This window comes from Myotis yumanensis, unplaced genomic scaffold (assembly GCF_028538775.1).
Source record: "Myotis yumanensis isolate MYYU_CA2020_CCGP unplaced genomic scaffold, mMyoYum1.0.hap1 SCAF_10, whole genome shotgun sequence".
Lineage (NCBI taxonomy): Eukaryota > Metazoa > Chordata > Mammalia > Chiroptera > Vespertilionidae > Myotis > Myotis yumanensis.
Genome location: NW_027223761.1, coordinates 78,149,294 through 78,163,396, shown reverse-complemented (window position 1 = coordinate 78,163,396; position 14,103 = coordinate 78,149,294). Strand labels below are relative to the sequence as shown.

Here is a 14,103-nt window from a genome sequence, read left to right as displayed (position 1 = left end):
CTAACCGGTTTGGCTCAGTGGATAGAGCGTCAGCCTTTGGACTGAAGGGTCCCAGGTTCAATTCCTGTCAAGGGCATGTACCTTGGTTGTGGGCACATCCCCAGTAGGGAGTGTGCAGGAGGCATCTGATTGATGTTTCTCTCTCATCGATGTTTCTAACTATCCTTCTCTCTTCCTCTCTGTAAAAAAAACAATAAAATATATTTCAAAATGTTAAAATAACACTACCTGTTTCCTTGGGTCAGCATATGGAAGACTGGTTAGATTTGCAATCTTAACTCTTGCATTACCTGAGAGACCTTGGCAACGACCTTCATTCCTTGGAGCTTGATTCCCCTTCCGGAAAGAAAGTGCAACTGATTAAGTATGTATTTCTTAACGTTTTCGGGGTTAGCAACACATTTGGGAATCTGATAAAAACTATAGTCCCGACTCTCCAGAGACAAACTCAAGTAGGAAAAAATGTGCATACATTGGGGGACGGGGGCAGTGCTGAGGCTCCGAAGCCCAGTTGAGGTTACAGATCCCTGCATTAGGGTCTCTTCAAGACTAACATTCTGTTCATCTATAAGTGATCATGCTGCTGTCAGAATGAATCCTCAGAGACGTCAAAATGTGTGTGTGTGTGTGCGGGGGGGGGGGGGGGGTGGGGGGGGGCGGGAGGGGGGCGGTATCTAGAAACAAAACGAGAAAAGGATACAAAGAAATGAGCCTGTGAGCCATGCTGCACTTTACCTCCCCATGGCAGCCACAGTTCTCCGACCCTGCCAAAATTAAGACACATCGCAGCCATAAGAGAGAGGTTTTGGCGGGAAAGTCCGGGGGAGGGCGGAAAACGCGGGCGCTGGGGAAGGAGACCAAGCAGGCCCGGTCCGGGCCGCTGCATTCCTCCACTCCGCCCACCAGGGCCCGCTCTCGGCCTACGGCTGGGACGCCGAGGAACGGGGCGTCCTGGGGTGCACGCCCGCCCCTGGCAGCCGCCGAGCGGCGGGGAGAGCTCAGAGCGCCGCCGCCCGGAAGGAACGTGCCGTCCAGGCCCCGCGGGTCTGCCCCCCTTCCCTCCCGCCGCCCGCCGACGTCGGCGCTGCTCCGGTCGCCATGGTGACCAATCCCGGCCGGCCCCGCCCCCGCCCCCTGCCGCGGCCCCCTGACGTCGACGCACGTCAGCAGCGGCGCGCGCCTGGCTGGGCCCAGCGGAGCTGAAGGGACAGAGCGAGGAGCGAGCCGAGCGGCCGTCGCCCGAGCTCCTCCGCGCCGCCCGTCAGCCCGCGCTCCAGGCTCCAGTCCGCCGTGTCGGGCAGCGGGACCCAGCATGGTCATGGCGGATGGCCCGAGGCACTTGCAGCGCGGGCCGGTCCGGGTGGGGTTCTACGACATCGAGGGCACGCTGGGCAAGGGCAACTTCGCCGTGGTGAAGCTGGGGCGGCACCGGATCACCAAGACGGAGGTGCGGCCCGGGCTCGGCGGGGGCGTCCGAGGCGAGGGCTGGGGAGAGGAGCTGTTTCCCGAGCGGGGCGGCTGCAGCGGGGCCTGGGGAGACCCCCCGAGGCCGGGTCACCAGCGGAGGCGAGAGGGCCCGGGACTGAGGACCCAGGAGGTGCAGCGGGTCGGTGAGCGCCGAGGGGGTCGCGGCCGGGTCACTCGGACCGAGTGTCGTCCCCTTGGAAACCCGACCAGCCGGGGCTGTGCCTTTCCCGACGCCACCCCCGGCGGCCACGCGGAATTTCGGCCAGCGCCTCCCACCCTGGCGGTGACCCGGTCCGTGGCCTCCGCTCGGGAGCCCAAGTTCCGCGTCTTCCCTGCTTTCGGCTGGGGGTGGGGTGGGAGGGGAAGTGAGGTGCTCCCGGGCTGCGCGGTGCGGGACGCCGCCGGCCCCGCGGAGGGGACGCCCGCGCTCGGACTCCGGAGACGGGCATCGCGCGCCCCCGTGACCTCGGCGCCCCCCGCGGCCCCGCGAGGAAGGGACCCCGGCGGCCGAGAATGCCCGGACGGCCGCTGTCATCTCTCCCTGCCTTTGCCCGACAGTGCCTCCGACTCGGTGGCAGGCGGCTGGCTCCCACACTCCAGACAATGGGGCTGGTGACAGCGGTCCTCCCTGCGCCTGCACGGCGGGCGGCGTGGCCTGCCTCACCCCGGGCGGTCGCGCCGCCAGGTGTGCTCCGGGCCGTGCACACGCGTTCCCCGCGCCGCCGCCGACTCCGCTCTGCACTCGCAAAGCCTCCGCTGCTTCCCGGCGGATTCCGCACCCCCCCCGCCCCCCCCCCCCCCCCCATTGCACATTCTAATGCACCGCACACATTTGCCCACAAGTCCCTGTTCTTACCTAACCGCCCCCCCCCCCCTTCCCTCCACGGCCTCAAGCTGCTCTCCTCGGGGTCTCTATTTTAAGATGTGCAAATTAAATACTTTAGAAAAACGGTAGAAACAGAACCATTCTTTAGGAAGGAAAAAAAACCTGGTGTTTTCGACGTATTCCACTCTGCCTCATGGTAGTGGTTCTGTTATTTCATCATTTTTCAGTTTGTTTGTTTTCCCCCAGTTTTCACCCCTTTCCGTTTTTCCCCATATTGGTGTGGGTGTACTAGGGTTTGAATGTGGAATAACAGGACCTTTTTATTTTTCAGAAGGGCAGTGTAAGGTGGAGGGCAATTGACAGCTTGAGTAATTTTCGTAGCTGTTTTTCTTAGAAGTTTTGCTTAACTGTGTTTTTTTCTTTGTTTTTGTGAAGGGATCCATTGCCAAAAAGAAGGGGTGTATGTCATTGCGTCATCTTCACTGTTCACCCTCCCTTACTGATCTTGAAGTAACCCAAATATGACTTATTTTTTAGCATCAGTACCAAGGTTACAGGTTGTCCTCTCACAGATTTCTCAATGTTAGCAATTCAGATTAAGTTTGTAATGATAAATACTGTGACTAATAGTGAGATTACTTCATCTGATCCAGCATTTTTTTTAATGAAGAAATTGGTTCCATTCTTCTAAAGAACTATGGTCTAATGATATGTCATTTCCCCTTTAAATTACATTAAAAGAAGGCATTTTTAAAGTGTATTTTTTATATGAGTCCTTGCTTCATAACTGTCTAAAAGTCCAACAAATTGCATGTTACAAAAGCTACAGAACTTTGAACTATATATTGTTATGTGGTTAAACTCCAAGCCCGTCAGTTCATATCATTTTTTTTTCTCATCAGGTCTTATCAGTATTAGTAGCAAGATTTAATTGTGAGCTGTTATTTATTAGATGAAATTTGGGTAATAAGAGTATCTGTTTAAGTTCTGCTTAAGTGGGGCTTATAGTGACTGACACATTCTGTTGAGCTTGACAGTTCGAAAGATGTCAGTTTTAACCTGATATATCTTGCAGAGCTAGGGGGCACTGTGAAGTAGTGCCACGATTTGGCTATCAGATGGAGTGAGATCAATTTGTAATTGAAGGCACAGGTCAGATTGTGAAAGAGCACCCAGATCCTGAACTGTGTGTGTAGTATATGTGTGTGTAAAATGATTTATGTTAAGAGCTAAATTTCTAGTCCACAGAGCCCATCTCCTTTGTGCCTTTCTAAAGAAGGTGTCCTTGACATACAAAAAGAAGTAGTGTGCGTTTAACATAGGGTGAGTGTGTTTGTGGTGATTTGGTGTGATTGGAGATATTCAAGTTGAGAGGGGTGAGTGAGATAGCAGGGTAATTAAGTAAAGGTTCCTGTAGATCTCAAGTTTTGTAAAGTTGCTGTGAAGTTGTATGGTAATTTGCATTTAGAATTGTTTAGATACAGTTGTAAGAACAGTTGTTCTTAGAGTATACTATTTGTTAATGAGAGTTTTTAAAAAGAAGTATTTGTTATCGTCATTAATTCACTGTATATTTATGTCTTTAATAAATACAATAGCTACTTCAAATATAAATAAAATGGCTAGTGGAAACTTTAAAGTTTTATTGAACATTATTTTAGCTTCTCATTGCTGAGCACAGTACAGTAATTACAGTGAAAATAATGTATAAAGAACAGTATCAGCAAAATATACTTATACTTATTGCTTATAAAAGGTCCTTCAATAGAGTATACTTTAACATCAGTATGTTTGTGTATTTTAAAACTTAGAGGTCTTTTTTCTAAAATTGGAACCCAAGACAAATTTTAGGGCTTAGTTTAAACATCAATGTCATGAACAATTGGACCCTTTTATTTTGAATGGGCTCTTCTCTGCCTCTTGTTGTGTATCATTAAAAAATAATGTTTTCTACAGAGCTTGGGAGATCCAAGACTATTAGCATTTTAGGGGGGAAAATCAGTAGACAAAAGAGATCGTCATTTTGGTCTAATCAGTTAAACAGCTTAACATTAAGAAATATAATTACATCATCATTTGAAGCAGTATTCTCATGTTGGACCTCTGTGTAAATTTGCAAACAAAAGGAAAGGCTTCCTACTATAATGCAGTACTTCATAAAAGCTTTGTAGTATTCGTTTGTGATTTATGAATTGGAGTGGCTAATTTTATAAAATTAGCATAGTGGGGAAAGAATAATAGCATTTAGACTGTTAAACTATTTTAGGCAGTAGTGCTATGTGTCCTTGAGTAGTGTTTTATTTTATTAATACTATACTAGCAAAGAACTTTTACCTTTTATCTGATTATATGGCTAGGTTTTTTGTCTGTTAAGTAAAATTCCAGAAAAATCACTTGTACCCTTAAACTTTTTCTTGTTTTCTGACTATTAAAGAAATGTAGTCTTGATGTAGAAAATATAAAGAATAGATCATTAAAAAGTACATGTATAATTTCTTCACCAGTGGGAATAAGTCATTCTCAACATTATGGTGTGTTTCCCTCTAGTCATCTTTTTTAATGCATTTTTCCATAGATGAGATCACATGGTAGGTACACATATATACATTGTATCCTTTTTTCCACTTACAGGCCGTGCATTTTGCTTATTATATGTAACTTGATAAAACATTTTTTAAAAATGTTTTTATTGATTTTTTTAGAGAGAAAAGGAGAGGAAGGGAGAGAGAGAGAGAGAGAGAGCGAGAGAGAGAGAGAAAGAGAGAGAGAGAAACATCAATCAGCTGCCTCCCACACATCTTGACTAGGGATGAACCCACAACCAGGATATGTGCCCTAACGGGGAATGGAACCGGCAACCTTTCAGTGCCCAACCAACTGAACCACACTGGCCAGGACTTGATAAAACATTTTAATATCTTCAGTGTTCTACCTTACAGATGAATCCTATTTTACTTAATAATTTCCTTATTATTGAACATTAGATAGCATCCAGTGTTGACTTATAGTAAATAACTTGCACTGAATGATTTTTGTGTATATAATTCTTTGTCTGAATTTTTTTATTTTTTCAAGAAGGAGAAATTGGAGGTAAATTCCTAGAAGGGAAATTACCAAGTGAGAAGGTTATTTTTATATTAAAGAGTAATATATTTTTATCAAATTTATCATGTTTAGCTAAAGAACACATAAATATGTGGTCCTTGGAATCTTAAATATATTTCACAGAGATTCTGAAAATGCCTTATTAAATGGCACCTACCCTTTAAGAGAACCTGGAATACAAAACTTATAGTAAGGATATTCAGAACACAGCTTTTGTTCACTGAAAAGCTTTCTGTGTGCATTTGGGGCTTTTATATTTAGGCATAACTCTTTAACTATTACGTTAAAATATATTTTTTAAGTTTTCCAAATAAAGCATCAAAGTTGCATTTTTGGAGCAAGGGTAAGAAACCAGAGAAGGGTGTATCATACCCTGATTGCAATATTTCTTGAAGAAGAGAACTTATTTTTTTAATACAATTGAATTTTATACTTTGCTTTAAAATTTTAAGACTCCTCTAAGTATTCTTGGTATTAATCTTGTGCTATGAAGTAGTCCAGATTTCAAGCAGCACCTGGCAACAGAAGGACTTGCTACCAAATAATTTAATCATCCATATTTGTATCTAGGCCTATTTATGATCTTTGTGATGAAATAATTATTTTATTTATCATGGAAGATATATGCTTTATTAGAAATTGTCTCTAGTTTCTTGGCACCCAGGCTAGTAATATTTGGCAAATTATTCTGTTCAAAATACTCTGTTCTTTTGGGGCAGTTGAGGGAGGCAAATATGCAAAATAAGAGTTGTGTAAATTTTTATATTCTGTAGAAACTTTAAACTTTAACAGAGTTTAATGTGTTCTTAGTTTAATTCCACTGGGAAATTATATCTCAGTATCAGGCAATTAAGAAAACATTTATTTGGAAATAACTGAAACTGGCCTCAGTTCTTGGATTCACATGATGACATTTGATTTATGACCCACTGCTGATGACAGATTCATTTCCTTGGAGCCAAATGGATTCCAGAAATTCATTAAGAACCTTTCCTTCCTCTTTGGTGTACCTAGTACTTCCACCTTCTGGCTGCATATTTTTTATAAGTTATGTAAAAGTTCCTTTATACAGAACATTTGTGGAGAATGCGATTTCACCCTTCAAAGAGAAACAGCCCATGTATCCAGTTTCAGATTATTAGAAGAATGAATTACATTTGGGAATGTAATTTAAAAATCATCATTTTAAAAATACTTTAAACAGGTTAAGAAATGAATCTTGGATGGAGTAAGCTAAAAAGTGATGCTAAAATTTGTTTTAAGTTCTTTAAAATAATCATAGTATTTATGTGTTTTTCCTCCAACTATAAAAATAATTCTAGACATTGCTTATTCAATGTAGACATTGTTGAAAAGCTCAAAGAAGAAAATAAATATCCTTAATTCCACCATCCAGACCAAGAGATAATTAAGTTCATATCCTCTTAGTTATTCACATATGTTCTATATATAGGTAATAAAATTGATGTCATCTATATATGTAATCTGTGTTTTTTAATTAATGTGTTAGTGAAACTTCCCAAAGTTTTAAAAAGAACTCCAGTTAAATACTATCCTTGCACATGACTGACTGTATTTTATTTATCAACTTCCTGTTCTTATTTCGCTCTCTCACTGTTTCTCTTTCAAAAATAATGTTTCAGAGAGCATTCCTGTATATACATTTTTGTATACCTATCTGATTATTTCCTTAGGGTAATACCATAGTTATGGAAATTCTTGGGTCAGGAAATATGTCTTTACATCTGTATCTTATGGCATGGGATGCCAAATTATCCTAAAATAAAAAAGGAGTACCTATTAATTTTTACCAGGAAGAATGCATATTTACCAGGAATAAGATTTTTAAATCTTTTCCGATTTGATGGAAGAAAATAATATATCTTATTCTCATTTGCATTTCTTTGATTACACAGTTTCATGTGATGACTATATTTCTTTTGTGAATTGCTTGTTTGTTCTTCGACCCATTTTTTAATTGAGTTGTCTTTTTGTAAATTTGCTTAAATAATTTTAAGATTATTTTTAATAATTTATAGTCTTAAAAATTCTCAGTTCAATTTTTATGCATATAAAAGTATACTAACATTTACCCTTACTCCAATTGGTTTCGCTTACCCATCATTATAATAATCAAATTAAATCTTAATGAGGGCTTATTTTATTATATAAATTCTTGTATTTTAAAAGTCAAATTTTAAATTGGAAAAAAAGTCTAATTTATTTACCCCTAAAGGGTAATTAAAGAACTCCATGTCAATTTTATTACTGACTTTTACTGCTTTCAGAAACCCTTTCATTATAGACTACTTACATTCACTTTTTAGTCAAATTTTATTTTTTAACTTTAAAAATCTAATTGTATGGTAAGGATAAATCTACTTGCTACTTTAGAGAGACAGTGTAGAATTAGTGTGTTAGTAGTAAATAACACTGAAGCAGATATTACCTGAGACAGCAAACATATGTTAATGCCTTCTGATTTGTTACTAGAAGAATAGCTCTTATTTTGTAACTTCCTTATAAAGTTCCTCAAAGCCACTCGTGTGTGTGGTTTCTTTAAATGTATGAGATTAATATTTCTTATGAGAAGTGAAATAATTTTTTCTAAATTTATCATACAGGGTAACATGAGCATTAAATTATATGTTGAAACATGAAAATATTCCTTTTTATTCATCAGTTTAATATTATTTGATTTCTGCTCTTACATTTAATCTGCAAATTTTTATTTTACGTAATTGTTATATTTGTGTGTTTTTTTTAACTTAAGATTATTGGAAACATCTCTATATATAGTCTTAACTAATATTTAAATCTTAAAATATACCCATTTTATAAAGAATTTAGAAATTAAGAAAATGACTAATATTTCACAGATAGAGAAGTTAGCATATTTAATAAATATAACTCCATTTTCTTTTTTCTTATTAGAAAAGTATTCATTTTAATCAAAGAGAAATTATACAGAAAAGTATAATGGAAAAATAAAATAATCCGTGATTTTTTAGTCTAAGCATTTCTCCATATTATTAAAAGGAACCATTTTAATAGTTAATATTAATAAGTCATAATATAAACTTACCATAGTTCATGTAATTATTTCCCAGTTACTGTTTCTATTTTTTAATGTTATAAATTATCATTTCAGATTATTTCTTTCAAATAATTTCTTAGAAGTAGAATCCTTAGGCTAAATGGGATGGATGATTTTTAAGGTTCTTGACATTGTCAAATTACCTTATAGAAAAGTTATAACCTATTTTATATTCCTAGCAGCCACATATAAAAGTGGCCATCTCTTTGAACCTTAGCTCTCAAGGGTGTTTACATTTTAATCTTTGTAAATATAATAAGTGAAAATGGTATCTTTTGAGATATAAGTGACATATTAGGTATTTTGTTAGGTTTTTTGTTTTTGTTTTGTTGCCCTGACTGGGAATCAAACTGGAAACCTTCTGGTACATGGTATGACGGTCAATCAACTGAGCTACATAAGCCAGGGCAGTATTTTGTTGTTTTTAATTCTCGTTTTCCTATTTCTGAGGTTACACTATTCAGTGTTGCTACTTTACATGGGATTTAGTAATCATCCTAGTAATCATTTTAGCTTATCCAATATGCCCTCTAAAGTTGTATAGGAAACTTTCTTTTTGAACACTTGCAGAAGGAATATTAATTTTTCTAATCTCCAATAAATTCACTGAAGGTTATTTTTAAAACAATGCATACATATCTAATTAGTCAGAAACAGCAGTTTGGGTCTCCACAGCAGACCCATCCCAGACTGCTCAGCGAGGCAAAAGCCAGCGGGAGCCCAAGCGCCTGCAGCTGACACCTGCAGGACTAGCTCGGTGAGGGAAGTACAGCCCAGAACAGGGAAAATCAAGGCGTGAGACTCAAAGCAGACCCAGCCTCTGGGCTAAGGAGTCCCTGACCACTGGACAGCTGGCACGACAACCTTGGGGTTGAACTTCACTGGTAGCAAGTCGGAGGGGAGATCCCTCCCACAAACGGGACATCAACAATCAAGTCCCAATTACAACAGGAGAGCCCAAAGAATACACACAAAGGGCACTCCTAGAGCATCCAGCTCAGCTGAACAAAGAGACTGCACTACTGGGTCCCTCAAGATACTTTCTACACTAGGCCAGCCCACAAAGAACGGGAGGCATAACAGTCCTATCTAATACATACTAGTAGAAGCAAATATAAAGAGACAGCTAAAATGGGGAGACAAAATATGCCCATGTTACCGTCCTAAGGGATATTGAAAATATTCAAGTATAGAGTTATCTTTTTATCTGTCAACTTTTACCCAAAGTAAATGATAATAACTGTGCCTATAGTCTCATTTCTAGCAAAGTTTAGCACTTTCTACTTTCTAGAATATTTTGATTATAGAAGCAAAATACTAACAAACATCAAAATAACTATCGTAAAACTGCCTAGCAAAGAAGCTCTACCCTACCCCCTTTCTTCTTAGGCAAAAATTTAGTTTTATGAATATATTTAGTAATCTGATTTATCTTGGGAACTTGAGTTCTTCTGTGGATTACAATTAATTCAAATCAGAAAACAAGCTGTGACCGCAAATTAGAAATAGACAAAGGTAAGAAATAAACCTTACAGCCCTGACCAGTTTAGCTCAGTGGATAGAGCTTCGGCCTGCGGACTCAGGGGTCCCGGGTTCAATTCCGGTCAAGGGCGTGTGCCTTGGTTGCGGGTGCGTCCCCAGTGGGGAGTGTGTGGGAGGCAACTGATCGATGTTTCTCTCTCATCGATGTTTCTGACTCTCCGTCCCTCTCCCTTCCTCTCTGTGAGAAATCAGTAAAATATATTTTTTTAAAAAAAGAAAAGAAATAACCTTACAGTAGAGATACAAGCAAAGGACAGAGTAGCTATAAGGAAAGAAGAAAAAAATAATTGACAAGCTGAGTCCTATTAGATTATCGTGCATACAGTATCAATATTTTAAATATTACCCTGAAACAACATAAAACTGAATTATGTTCAGAATACATACATAGAATGAAAAGTACATTTTAGAGTTTCTTCAGAACTTACAATTAAATTTGGGTGATGTCTAATTATCTGAAAATTTTATTTAAGTCAGAATGGTTTATTTCCTGACCAAAGATATACTAATTTTTAAAAATTGGGTTTTTTTGGTTGCATGAAAAAAAGGTACATGATTGTTGATTTCTGATTACCTAGTTCAGGGGTCCTCAAACTACGGCCCGCGGGCCACATGCAAATACAAATATTGTATTTGTTCCCGTTTTGTTTTTTTACTTCAAAATAAGATATGTGCAGTGTGCACAGGAATTTGTTCATAGTTTTTTTTTAAACTATAGTCCGGCCCTCCAACGGTCTGAGGGACAGTGAACTGGCCCCCTGTTTAAACAGTTTGAGGACCCCTGACCTAGTTATTCATCTTCAAATGCAGCTCCTTCAAATTATTAATCTTGGGAGGGTTTGGGTTCCTATCTAGTTATAACAGGGAGAGGCCACAATTTTAAAAATCAGATTCCTTTATGAAAGTCAAAATTTAGTATAATTAATAACATTTGAGTTTTTGCACTTTGATTTTTAAAACAAAATTTAAATCAGCCCTGGCTGGTTTGGCTTGGTGGATGGAGCGTTGACCTGCAGACCGGGGTGTCCCAGGTTCGATGCTGGTCATGGGCACGTGCCCAGGGTTGCAGGCTCGGTCTCCAGTGGGAGGTGTGCAGGAAGCGGCCAATCGGTGATTCTCTCTCATCATTGATGTTTCTGTCTCTCCCTCTCCCTTCTTCTCTGAAATCAATAAAGATATATCTTAAAAAATTTAATTCAATGAGTAGCTTCATGGAGATGAATTTTTATAATTTATATTAGCTTTTGAACCTATCACTTGGCTTTTCTAGAAAAACTAGTGGCCTGGTGCATGGATTCCTGCATATTAAAAGGAAATTAATTAGAAGAAATATTTTAATATTGCTATTCACCCTTTCTCTATAATAGAAGTGTCAGAGATGAAAGAAAATTAGTAAAATGTATATGAAAATAATATTTAAATTGATAATAAATAAACAACATGATATAAAAACAACAAAGACATGTTATAAAAACAACTGATAAAAACAATGACTGATAAGTTGATTATTCAGATATCTCCCTGTATACCACATTAAGAGTAAAAACACTTTCAGAGTGCTTGACTAATTTCCCTTGTGATGAAGTATTTACAACATTAACGTCAGTCACATGCTCTTCAAACTCGAGAGAAAGCAACACACGCATGCTAAGGCGCCAGCAAGAGCTTTATATGTATCGTACATGTGCAAGTCAATGTTTATTTTTAAATTGCCAGTGTGCGTCATATATACTGGCTGGTTGGTTGGACAGATGTACAGTCGGTCACTTAGCCTTTTGTGTGTGTGTGTGTGTGTGTGTGTGTGTGTATTTCATTTTAGCCCAATAGAAACTGTCTTCTACTTGGCTGATCATTTATTTATAGGTACCTTGTGGTGGGATAATAACTAGTTGAAACTGCTGATATTTTATTTAATTTATAAATGGAGTACAAAGGCATTACGTTTGTATTGAAAGGGAAATATGTTTTATTAAAGTAACTTTGTAGGGTTATTCTTCATAGCACACTGAAGACACTACCAAACAAAATATACCAGTGTTTTACACATAGTAGATGTTTAAGAACTATTTGTTGAATGAATAAATGAGCATTGAATTTAATCTAGCTATTATTGTAATAGGAACCTACAGGTGAAGTCTCAGATGTCATTTATTAAAAAGATTCTAACTGGAAAATGTTAACCATTCTACACTAATTGTATTTATTTGTGTATGGGATGCAGGTGGCGATAAAAATTATAGATAAATCTCAGCTGGATGCAGTGAACCTTGAGAAAATCTACCGAGAAGTACAAATAATGAAAATGTTAGACCATCCTCACATAATCAAACTTTATCAGGTATGACTTAGCCTTACAACTCTCCATGCTTCTCACATTCAGTTCTCTATTTTGCATCATCATTTTTCTCTTTTATGATAGTTTTTTCAACGTATTAAAAAAGGATGATGTCATGTTTTTACTAAACTGAGTACAACCACCTTTCTATATTCAAATAAAAAATTGGGAAAGTAAAAACTCGTAGCTTAATATTAACGTGTCTCTCAGACTGTAAGTTATTTATTTAAAAAGCTTGCCTGGCCAGTGTGGCTCAGTGGTTGAGCATCGGCCTAAGAACTAGGAGGTCATGGTTTGAGTCCTGGTCAGGTAACTTGTCCGGGTTTCGGGCTCAATCCCCAGTAGGCGTGCAGGAGGCAGCTGATCAATGATTCTCTCTCATCATTGATGTTTCTATCTCTCCTTTTCCCTTCCTCTCTGAAATCAATAAAAATATATTTAAAAAAATTTTTTAATTAAAAGCTCATAGTTGTGCATTTGTGATCTCATCTTAAACCTGCTGGGTTTGGTGGTGGTACTATTAATGAGGACATGGGAATTCTGCTTACTTAAAAAATATATTGCTATTGTTTTATGAAATATAAAGGCCAAAAATGATTTATTACTTAGTGACATATTTTTAATACCTAGAGCCAAATCTTATGTTTTATTTGGGTTGTTACGTTAGATAAAGTAACAGCCATTTTTAAAAATCAACTTTATTAAGATATAATTTTTGTAGGAAACTGTACCCATTTTAAGTGTAAACCATGTTTTCTAAAAGGAAGACTTTCTCATATTTTTAAAGAGTATTTCATCTTTAAGAATGGTAATGTAATACCAAACACTTATAGTAATTTCATTCATTAAGATGTGGAATATTTATATTGGAAAATTAGTTTCAAACTAAAATGTTACAGTATGCTAGACTATATGTACCTATTGTATTTAGACAGTGGCATGAGTATGTAATTTGTATCTCTTTATATATTCAAAATGCAGATACATATTTTATGTATACATATGTATATGCAAATATACATACACATATACATATTTAGCTAAACAACTTTTTATTGATAGAAATTTGCAGTTAAAGAGGTGTGGGACCATTAGCATTATCATTACCTAAAAATGAGAGACTGTGGTGTGCCACTCAAAACAATTCCTGAAGTTCTAAAACCATAGAGGCCCTCTTAGGTCAAATGTATAGTATACCAGAGTATTTCTCCCTTTACGCTTTTTAAAATTTTTTTAGTTTATAAATATATTTTTTATTGGTTTCAGAGAAGGGAGAGATAGAGATAGAAACATCAATGATGAGAGAGAATCATTGATCGGCTGCCTCCTGCACGCCCCCCACTGGGGATCCAGCCTTCAACCCAGGCATGTGCTCTAACTGGGAATTGAACCATGACCTCCTGGTTCATAGGTTGATGCTCAACCTCTGAGCCACGCCAGCCAGGCCCCTTTACACTTTTTTAAAAAAAATTTCTGAAGAGGATACTTATAAAAAAATAATCACATTCTTAGAAGTCTCTGATGAACCATAAGCCAAACTGAGGTTAAAACATGAAGCTTCACATGATAATTCTATGTTTATTTGAACTAAATGATCAGGTAAATTGATTTGCTGTTTGGCTTGTTTAGACCCAAATTGTAGGTGGCTCTTAGTTTTCTGGTCTGATAGGGGGTAGTCCTACACCTACATGTTAAAGCAAATTTGCTTCAGCTGTTTAGTAGATAGCAGTT

General features: G+C 38.5%; 1 protein-coding gene across 1 annotated transcript in view; it reads left to right on the top strand.

Moving 5' to 3' along the window:
- Positions 1 to 1,197: 1,197 nt before the first annotated feature.
- The window catches only part of SIK2 (salt inducible kinase 2), a 128,220-nt gene continuing 115,314 nt past the window's right edge, over positions 1,198 to 14,103 (top strand). Inside the window, exons 1-2 of the mRNA XM_070426072.1 lie at positions 1,198 to 1,447; positions 12,259 to 12,375. Of these exons, the coding sequence (XP_070282173.1) occupies positions 1,313 to 1,447; positions 12,259 to 12,375 (252 nt within the window). The 5' untranslated portion in view covers positions 1,198 to 1,312. The remainder of the gene's footprint in view (positions 1,448 to 12,258; positions 12,376 to 14,103) is intronic.